Raw genomic sequence first — 11537 nt, forward strand, 5'->3', positions numbered from 1 at the left:
AAAAAAAAAAATTAATTTAAAAATATATTGAAACCTGAAACATCTAAGATAAATTTCCAATTTCAATACAAACAATTGACGTAAAATCACCTATTAAAACAGCCAGCACCTACTAATCATAATATTAGGGATTTTTACATATCAATCATCCAAAACTTTAAATATAATACATTGAACACTCCTGTTTCAAAAAAAAAATTTGGGTGGTTGAAATGTAAATTTTAAATTTGGGTGGCAAAAATATTATATTTAAAATTTTGGTGTTTGATATGTAAAAGCCTTCAACTTGGGCATAAGCTCTTATTCCGAAATTGCATTGAAAAAAATGATTTACCTCAGAAGAAAAGTTGCGGAATGGTTCGAGTTCAGAGGGAGAAAGAAGGCTTTCCTTAGTTTCCAAATTAGGGTATAAGCTTTTCAGAGCGGCCATTCTCGACTTCCCGCCATAAATATCAGCACCAGCAACATACAACTTTGTTTTACGCTTAAAACCAAGAGCAGCAAGCATAAGTACTGATTCTTCTGGCGTGAGAGGACACTGACCTTCAGACCGCAAGTAGTCTGGAGAAGGCATTCTGACATGCAAGAAAAACATAGAGTAAGATTTATATACTAAAGGTAATCTGAGAATCCAGCCAGATACTTTCATTGATTGGAGAAATATTATAAATGTGCATTGCAAGACTCAAATAAAAATAAATAGTCAAATAAAAAAAAAGACATAAATTCAATAATAGGCCGTATAGAAAATATATAAATATGAAAACGGAAAAAAAAAAAGCTAATAATAACTAGAGCGGAAATATATTAATAATTCTAATACTTCCCCGCAAGTTGAAGCGTAGATGTCCATCACGTTCAACTTGGATTTGAAGTCATCAAATAACGGCCGAAGAAGATTCTTGATAAGGATATTTGTTAATTGACCACTTGATGAGACAAATGGAATGCAAATCTCACCTGAATCAAGCTTTTCCTTAATGAAGTCTCGATCAATCTCTAAATACTTTGTGAGATCATGCTGGACTAGTTTATGAGCAATGTTAATAGTGATTTTATGATCACAAAACAGTTGTAGAGGAGCAGAGACCGACATACGCAATTCTCGGGGCATGATGCGTAACCATAAAGCTTCATAGATACCTAAGACATGGACGAAACTCGGCTTCAGCACTGCTCCGGGCTGCAACCCGCTGTATTTTGTTTTTTCACGTGACAATATTTCCCCACATGAATGAGCAATACCCAAGGTAGATCTTCGATCATGGACGGTCAGGCCCAATCATCATCCGTATAAACAACAATAGAACTAGAGGTGTGGAAAAAAAGACTCAACTTGAGCTTAGTGTGTTTTTTAAGTAGTGAAAGATCCTATGAACAACTTTGAGATGGTGCTCATAGGGATCATGCATGAATTGATTCACAATACAACCCGCGTGGTAATTAATGGGGAGAGTATGAGAGAGATAAACGAGTTTCCTCACAAGAGGCTGGAAGTGAAACTTGTTTACAGGAACCGCATTAGGAACATTAGATAGCACATTAAGAGGTTGGTGCAAGACTACTCCATGCACTTGGCACAGGTGACACTTTCTAGGAATGCCTATACAATCTAGCAGTGTCGGCCAGTAGTACCTGAGTCTCTTAATCTTCATCTTCATCTTCGGCCCTGACTGTTGAGCACCACACAATTCGGCGTGTACTTCTTTGATAATATTTTGCGCTTCTGCTTTGCTCAGACATTGCGACCACATTTGATCAAACAACCTTCTATATAAGACATTTTCTATGATAGCATATGAAAGAGCTCTTCTCGTGTTGTGATATGTTGTTAACTTATCATCTGGTAGCCTTCCTATTTGCAAATATTCCATTAATGACTTGTGCCAATTCTCGGTATTGTCAGGAACATTAGATAGTCCTCACAAGAGACAACCAAATTTTTCATTGGGATCCATTGAGACAACCATAGGTTTATCAAGAAGAAGGTTATTTTCTGATAATAGATCAAGCACATATTTGTGCTGAGACAGACAAATGTCCCGAGATGACCGAGCAACTTCCATGCTTAATAAGTACTGAAGCGACCCCAAGTCCTTCATTTTAAAGAAAGTGGCAAGAATGCCTTCAGAACTCTAATGCTAGCAGATTGTTACTTATGAGCACAATATCATCGAGACGATAATGATAGCAATTTGACCACTGGAAGATTGTCGAAAGAAGAGAGTATATGATTTGATTGGGCCTGAGAAAATCCATGGCATGCTACCATCTTTGTGAATTTGTCGAACTAGGCCCCTGAGGATTGTTTCAGTCCGTAAAGGGACTTCCTCAATAGACACACTTGTCCCCGAGAGGAAGTAGATTCAAAGCAAAGGAGGCACATGTATACCTCCTCTGTGAGATTGTCATTTGGAAAATCATTCTTGGCATCAACCTGGAGCAATTGCCAATCCAAATTCACAGCAAGGGATAGCACGACCCGAATGGTGTTTAATTTAGCAAAAGAAGCAAATGTCGTCTCATAGTCAACTCCATATATTTGTTAGTAGCCTTTTGAAATCAACCGTGCCTTGTTGCATTCAAAGGATCCATTGGAGTTAAATTGGGTTCTAAAAATCCGCGACACCCCACTATTTTGACACCCGAAAGAAGATCCATAGCATCCCACGTATGATTCTGCTCAAGGGCATTCATCACATCCATTACTGCAGCTTTTCAGAAGGGGTCTGCTGATGTTGCCTCAATAGTAGATGGGAGATGATGATCTGTCAGGGCAGTAGCAAACTCTTTGTAAGTCGACGATACATGGTGGGAAAAGATATATTTTGCCACAGAATAAAAAGAGCTCGTCTGATCATATAACTCAATATGAGAACTCACCTCCTCATTTGGAGTATGGTTAGTGTTGGGAATGTCGCCCGGAGTAGATTTCAGATCCCTTAAAAAGGTAGCGGGCTCTAGAGTTGGAATATTGGGATGAGTGCGCCAAGTATAGATACGTAGGAGGAGGTTATGGTTATCTGGTAGGTGGTGAATCTGGAGGGATAAAGGGCTTCTTGGATATAGTAGTGGGAGAAATATCTATAGAAGTCGGATAAGGAATAATGTCCAAATAATCTAGTCCCCCTCACATGAAGCATTGATTGTGTAGTAGGAGACATTGACACTCACATAGAATTTATTTATGATAGGATCAAGACACTGAAAGTCTTTTTGAGTGGCAGAGTATCCGAAGAAGACACATTTTATTGACCTGAGATCAAATTTACTACGAATAGAGCAGCGTTCCGAACAAAGACCATGCAACCAAAAATTTTGGGATCAAGAGTAGTGTAGAACCGACTGGTAGAGAAACATGACATAGATGGCTAATGGAGTTTTGAAGAGTTTTGAAGTTATGAATTTTTGTGGGGACTCTATTGATGAGATAAGTGGCAATGAGCACGACGCATCATTCCAAAACCTTTCTAGGACATTAGATTGAAACGTGATGGAACAAGCCACCTCGAGAAGATGTTGGTTTTTCTCTCAACCACCTCATTTTGTTGAAGAGTATCTTTACATGAGTTATGATGAAGGATCTACTTACTAAGAATTCACCTAATATTGACTTAAAAAATTCATAGCCACTGTCAGTTCAAAACAATGGAATTGACATTATGAATTGGGTCAAGATGGAGTGAAAGTTTTTTAAGGTGGCAACAGCTTCATGTTTATCTTTTAAGATATAGACCCGCATCATTCAAACGTTGTCATCAATCAAAGTAAGGAACCATCGTTTATTAAAGCAATTAGAAGTGCGAGAGGGTCCCCATAAGTCACTGTGAATAAGTGAAAAGGAGTGGAAGGCGTGTTAAAATGTTGTGGATATAAAAGCGACGATATTTAGCTAATTGATAAACTCAAATTTGAAGATAGCAACATTTTATTATTAAACAATAACAGCTACATTTTTTTTAAATATTGAAAATTAGGATGACCAAAACAATAATGCAACATAATAAGACATTCGGTGGATTGAGAAAAACTACAACTACTAGAAGTGTCCTCATTCTTCATGCATTTCTCTTGAAAGAAGTGGAGCTCGTCTGCCCTCTTAGCAATTCCAATCATCCTCCCCGGACGAAGATCCAGAAAAATGCAAAGATCAATAGAAAAATGAGCAATGCAATCAATATCATGCGTCAACTTAGTAACAGATAAAAAAATGAACTTCAGCAGAGGTATATGTAACACAGATTCTAGAATTAGACCAGCTGTTAATACAACCGACACTTTAACAACAATGAAATTACAGGAGCCATCAATAATTTTAACTGTATCTTTCCAGGATAATGAACAATATGCATATAAAGCTTGAGAGCATCTAGTCATGTGATTTGTGGCACTTGAATTAATGATCAATTGACTATAAGAGACAAAAGAAGTGAGTCATAGGAATGTTACCTTGACGAATGTTGGAGGTTGATTGCTCCATGTAACTCTTAAGAGATTCGGGTGATTCCAGTGTTTCGAGTGAGAGTTGGTTGTGTCGTAACGATTCAAATGCTATAGTGAGACCTTTAGCAATGAAGGGTTTGGTTGAAAGTCTATTCACCGGTTTACTGTGGAGTTTCCAACATTTATCACAGGTTTGTGACAGTAATCACAAGTGAAGTTATTGGCCCATGATGACGCAGAGGGTTGAGCACAATTAAAGACCAAAGCGGACAGCTCGGCTGAAGGAGTGGAAGTGTCGAGCATGACAAGTCTGCGGCTTTCTTTGCGACGTACAATGATGAATGCAACACAAGTTGAAGGGGATCCTGGTCAAGAATACGACCTTCGACTTCATCGGGATACTTATTTAGACCTGCCAAAAATTGGAACACAAGATCATTTTCCACAATTTTCTAAAAGAGGGAAAGATACGCTGGAAAATCTCATGTGTAGTTGTAGTAGAGCTCGCATTTCATCCATAAAGCCACCAAGTCATTGTAGTACTGGGTCACAGTCCTTGATCCCTTGTTTTTCCTCGGGGATCCTCTTAGAAACCTCCTAAAGTTGGCCTGAGTTTTCGACGCCCGAGTAGGTATCCCGAACTTCCATCCATACAACACTTACAGATGGAAGAAACAAATACAAACGACCAATTATAGTTTCCATGGAATTTATCAGCCAGAAGTTACCGTGGAATTCTGCACTTCCGATGTACCATACGTCGGGTCAGTTTTCGGAGGTTCACGAATCATGATTGTGAGACAATCAAATTTATTGCATCTCTTCACGAGCAATGACATGACCTGAGACCATTGGAGAAATTAGATTCGTTAAGTTTATAGGTGGCGATCAAGAAGTTTATGTGATTTTTCGGTCCTCTAGTTTGCGAATGGATTGAGGTTGTCATTGATCCTCCGATGAACTTAAGTCCCCGTCTGAAGGAGGCTCGGTGGTGGAGTCCAACATGATTCGGACTAAGCCAAAGAAGAGGTTGGGGTTCTGAGACAACGAAGGATTCTGACTGCAGAAGGAAAAACCGGCGGCAGGTCAGAGACTGAATCTTCAGGAAAGGAGGGGTGGCAGAGGAGGCCTACAAGGAGTGCCGACAGCATAGTAGATGCGTCGGAAATCTGCATGGAGTGTCGACAACAAGGTAGATGCCCCGACGACGACTAGGGATAGATCCTAGTCTCTGATACCATGAAGGTAATCTGAGAATCGAGTTGGATACTTTGATTGATATGACAAGGGTTATAAATACACATTATAAGACTTAAATAAAAGGAAAGTCTCAAATAAAAGAAAATGCATAAATTCAGAAATTGATCACAAAGGAAATACATAAATATGAAAACAAAAGCAAATAAGTAATGACTGCGACGAAAATATGTTAATAATTCTAATATAAACCTAACACTTAATTCCAATGTATTTACATATCTAGCATCAAAACTTCAAGTTTTACGTACATGTCACCTTAACTATGCATAAAAAGATGCATTTTGCTTTTTAAAATTTTAAATGTAGGTTTTTTTATGTAATATTGTTATATTTGACAATAAAACAAAAAGATTCTTATTGATACAAAGAGAGGTATGTAAACCCAATTATAATGGACTCAAATAAGGAAAGAAATAAAAACACAATCAAAAAAATAAAATCAAAAATAGAGGAAAGAAATAAAAACACAATCAAAGAAATAAAATCAAAAATAGAAAAAAAAAGGAAACTACATAGTACAGAATAAGGGTAATTAATAACTAATAACGATTATGGAAAGCATAAATCTAATACCCGCAAGTTGAACCATAGATATCAATCATGTTCAACTTGGATTTGAAGTCATCGAACAAATGACTAAGAAGATTCTTGGTGAGAATATCAGCTAGTCGACCATTAGAGAACACAAATTTTCTCGAACTCAATTTTTTTCTTAATAAAGTATCTGTCAATCTCCACATCTTTGGTACGATCATACTGGACTAGATTGTGAGCAATATTGATGGCAGTTTTATTATCACATAATAGCTGCAGTGGGACAAAGATTGACATATGAAGTTCACAGAGCATGATGCTTTACCGAAAGGCTTCACAAATCCCCAAGAACATTGACCGGAATTTAGTTTCAACACTGCTTCGGACAACCAAAGACTATTTTTTGCTTTTCCACATGACAATACTTCCCCATGCACCCATACAAATGATCAATACCCTGAGATGAAACATCAATAATGAACCGAGCCGACTCAATCAGCATCTGTATAAATAGTAATAGACCGAGAAATGTGACGAGAGAACAACAAACATAAGTCTAGTGTGTCTTTTTAAATAATGAAGAATATGATGGACAACTTGAAGATAATGCTCATAGAGGACATGCATTAATTAACTCACTATACCAACATCGTGGCATATGTCGGGACAAGTATGGGTAAGGTAGATGAGTTTCCCCACAAAATATTCGTAATGAGTCTTGTTGACAGACACAACATTGGGAATAACAAATAATTTTTCATTGGGATCCAAAGGGATAGCCACGGGTTTGCACAGAAGATTGTTCTCTGTCAAGAGATCAACCACATATTTGCGCTGAGATTAACAAATGCTCTGAGATGTTGAAGCCACTTCCATGCCTAAGTACCGGAGAGATCTCAAGTCAATCATTTCAAAGAATTTAACAAGAATGTCTTTCAAGAGCTCCAATGCTAGGAAATCATTACTTGTAAGAATAATATCGTCAACATAGACAATAAAGATAGTTATCTGACCATTGGAGAAATGTCGGAAAAAAGATTGTGACCTGATTGAGCCCGAGTAAAACAATGACCCACCAACACCTTTGTGAAGTTATCGAACCAAGCCCTTGGGGACTGTTTTAACCCATAGAGGGACTTTCGCAACCTGCACACCTAGCCTCTGAAGGCAGTAGAGTCAAAGTCAGAAAGGAGAGACATGTATACCTCTTTTGCAAGTTCTCCATTCAATAGCTAGAATAAAGTTCAATTCAATTTCACCGCAAGGGATAGCAAGATCCGAATAATGACTTAGCTACTTGAACAAATGTCTCCTCATAGTTAACTCTGTAGGTCCGTGAGTACATTTGGATATCAACCGTGTCTTATTGCGTTCAAAGAATCAATCAGAGTTAAACTTGGTGCTAAAAATCCATCAGCACCCCACAGTTTTTTTATCCTGAAAAAGATCAACGACAACCCATGTATGGATCCGCTGAAGGGCATCAAGTTTTCCATTACTGTCGTTTTCTAGGTTGGATCAGCAAGAGAAACCTCAATAGTAGCGAGGATTTGATGGTTCGTTAGAACAGTAACAAATGCTCTGTAGGTTGGCGATAAACTGTGAAAAGAGACATATTTTGTCATAAAATAAAAAGAGAATGTTTGATTGCATACCTTACTCAAAGAACTCATCTCCTCATTCGGACGAGGGGTCGTTCTAAGGATGTAGCCGGGAGTATAATCAAAATCTTGTAAGGAGGTAGCGGGTTCCAGATTAGGAGCAATAGAACGAGTGTGTCGAGTGTAGACGAATAATGGGAGGAGATGATGCACCCCCCAAATCAGAATACTTCTCGAATGGTGCACTCACCGAAACATGGAACTCCTCAGTGGCAGGAACAAAGAGGGGAACATACTTCGGAGTAGGATAAGGGGCAGTGTTTAAGAACCCAAGCTCCCCCCTCACTTGTGATCGATCTAGGAAAATAAAAGACATTTTTAAATAAAAAGAGATCGACATTCACATAGATTTTGTTAGTGGTAAGACCAAGGCACTGATGCCCCTTTTGAACGGTGGAGTACCTAAGAAAGATACATTTTAAGGATTTGGAATCAAAATTACTCTGATTGGGGGCAGTGTCCCAAACAAAAACAGTGCACCCAAAAATCTTGGGGTCAAAGGTGGCAATGATCTGATTGGCAGGGAAGTATAACATCGAAATGGCTAGGGGGGTTCGGAGCTTGTGAATTTTAGAGGGGACTCCATTTATGAGATAGGTGACAGTGAGAATGACATCGTTACAAAACCGTTTCGGGACATTGGATTGAAACATAATGGCATGAGCAACGTTGAGGAAGTGACGCTTTTTTTCTCTCAACTGACCTCATTTTGTCGAGTGTCCTTACACGAGCTATGGTCGAGGATGCTTCTACTCACCAAGAATTTACCCAAAATAGAGTTGAAAAACTCACGGCCATGGTCGGTCCGAAGGACCTTAATAGAGTTTTGAATTAAGTTAAAATAAAAGTATAGAAGTTTTGGAAGGTGACAACTTCTTATTTGTCTTTTAAAATGTAGACCCACTGGTCATCAATCAAAATCAAGAATCACTGTTTATTGGTGTAGCTGGGAGTGTGAGAAGGTCCCCATATGTCACTATGAATGAGAGAGAAAAGCGGTTGTGTAATGATAGGGTAGGTAATAAGCCCGATGATGTTTGATTAACTGACATGTCTCACAACTAAATTAGAAAGATTTTTATTAGAAAACATCAAATGATACAATTTTTTTAATTATTAAAAATTAGGATAACCAAACCAACAATACAACAACATAATAGAGCGTTCAATGATCTGAGATAAGCTACAACTCTTGAGAGGTGAGTCCTCACCCTCCAATGCTCTTCTCTTGGAAATAGTAGAGTTCATCTACCCTCTTAGCAGTTTCAATCTTCCTTCACAAATGATGATCCTGAAAAACTCAACCATCAGAAGAGGAATTAGCAACACAATCAATATCATTCGTCAACTTGCTAACAAATAACAAGTTATATTACAACTAGAGAACATGTAAAATAGACTTCAGAGTTAGTTTTATTGTTAGTACAACCGACCATTTACCAACAATAAAACTATAACAGCTATCGAAAATTCAGACGGTATCATTTTTAGAGCATGGATAATAAGTCGAGAAAACTTGTGAGCAATAATCTAGTCATGTGATCAACCACAGTTGAATCAATAATCCATGAACTAGAGACAAAATAAACCGTGAAAGTCAGAGGAAGATGATGAGACGTACTTTTTGAACCAAGCGAACAGAGAGACATGGAACGAGGAGAAAGTGTTGACCTCATTTTTGGTGAGGTCTAGTCTTCCTCTTAGGATTTAGGATCTAGCCTTAGGGATCTCCCTTTGACTATCTTAGAACCCTAGAAATGGGACCCGCCTCGTTTTAGAAATTCAACCCGCTTCTATACTCTTTTGTGGTTTCGCGTGTGTGGTATCGACTTCTAGCACTTAGAAGGGTGAAACCAACATGAGAAAACTCAAAAGGAATTCCTATATGACATTTTGAGCTTTAGGATGACCTTCTGCACAATTCACACTCCCGCGCGCACAAACTTCGCAATTCAGAGAATCGACACGTTCGACCATTACAATTCACATCACTTGCACCTTTACCTGTCGAAGACTCGAATAAACTTTCGAGACGATCGATCGTGAGTCGAAATTTTGTGAAATTTGAATTTTGACGTGTTTTCGACGCGATTGTCGACGACGTCGTCCGAGCGACCACGGATGACAAAACAGATTGTACCGACGCGTCCGGAGCGTCGATTTTGCCTAGCAAGGACATTCATTTTGTTACAACGCCGCGCGTATATAGATATTAATTTATATAAACCGAATACTCTTTTCCTCTTTAAGCCCTAAATCCCTAAACTCACGCACCCTTGCTCTGCCTCCCTTCCCTCTCTCATTCGCGTATCTGGCCTTTCCCTTTCTCGGTCTCGAGCCGACCAAGCTCCTCCTCCACGAGAGAGAAAGTTGACCTTGTTCGTCATTGCCTGACATTTTTCTGCCCGCGACCCTCCTTCCCAAAGCCGTGCCAGTCTCCCCGAGCTGTGGTTTTCCTTTTCTTGGTAGTTTGACTCTGGGAAGCTTGCTCCCTGGTACACTCGAATGGCAAACTCTCTCTTCTTACCGATACTTTCCTCGCTGCCACAGACTCGTCACTTGGTCCTGCATGTTTCGGTAGCTTCGCCTTCTGTGAGCAGGGAATGTGGCTTTTTCTTTTTGGCCCGATTCGAGTACCGTGGGTGGTGGGGTGATCTTCTTTCTCTTCCCCTCTCTTCTCTGCCTATAAACATAATTTCTTTTGGGGTTTTTGGGGTTGTTGGAAAAAGTTTGCAAAAAGAGGAGAGGAGTAGAAATTTTGGTTGTGAGGAGATTAGGAAGGAGATTTCTGTGAGAGCATCTCCTTGAAGTGGTTTCTTGTGTTGCAGTGCTTTACATTGGCATTAAGGAGGTACCTCTTCTTCCCCCCTTTTTTTCCGGTGCCTTGCTTCTTTTCGGTTTTCTCTCTGCCGAGCATTTGAGCATGGCTTTGTTGGATGGTACAACATGCTAGTTTACTTTACTTTCATATATTTTTGAGATATTCACTTTAAGAGCATGTGAAGAATAGAAATGTGAGCATGTTTCAGGAGTTTGATTTGATTACTTGCTTAGAATGGTGGAAATATAGCATGACATAAGTGTTCTCCTTCTCTCTACTTGCTTGAGATGAAACAGTGGCATAGTTCTATTATTGTGAATAGGAAGCTTGAAACATGGCCTTGAAATAATTCTAGCTCCTCTTGCAAGCATGTTAGGATATGTATTATGAAGCTTTTTCATCTATTTTCATTTAGTATGAGATATTGGAAATGTTATTTGGCCTTTCATGCATGTTAGGGGTTGCGGTTTTGGTATTTCATGGCTTTCCCTTACTTGAAATGCATGTTAGAAGGAAATTTATTTAATCTGGAAAGCTTTGTATCTTGTTTTGAGGGCTTGGTTTAGCTCATCGTGAGGCATCTCCCCTGCTCAAAAATCTGTTGGAATCATTGTATGCTTGGAATATTTAGACATGCAGGTCGTTACTTGGCTTTGGATGGCTCGGTTTTACCTTCAGGTGGCTGAAACTTTAATTTCTGTTAAAGCCTGAATTTATATCAATGCTTGGGTCCTGTTTTAGCCTTGTTGAGCTCTGTTTTGGCTTTTGATTCTTGTTGGGCTTGGTTTTGGCTGGGGTTGGGGGCTTGGTGTTTGGTT

General features: G+C 39.0%; 1 protein-coding gene across 2 annotated transcripts in view; it reads right to left on the bottom strand.

Moving 5' to 3' along the window:
• Nucleotides 1-11537, bottom strand: part of LOC110025761 (uncharacterized protein At1g04910-like) — a 93469-nt gene that overhangs the window by 12385 nt on the left and 69547 nt on the right. The window contains exon 9 of one of the 2 annotated variants that reach the window (XM_020726407.1): nucleotides 335-575. In XM_020726407.1, the coding sequence (XP_020582066.1) occupies nucleotides 335-575 (241 nt within the window). Of the gene's footprint in view, nucleotides 1-334; nucleotides 576-11537 lie in introns of those variants that run through there. The other variant, XM_020726409.1, reaches the window with a different exon arrangement.

The sequence above is a fragment of the Phalaenopsis equestris genome, unplaced genomic scaffold, assembly GCF_001263595.1.
Source record: "Phalaenopsis equestris unplaced genomic scaffold, ASM126359v1 Scaffold000329, whole genome shotgun sequence".
Classification (NCBI taxonomy): Eukaryota; Viridiplantae; Streptophyta; class Magnoliopsida; order Asparagales; family Orchidaceae; genus Phalaenopsis; species Phalaenopsis equestris.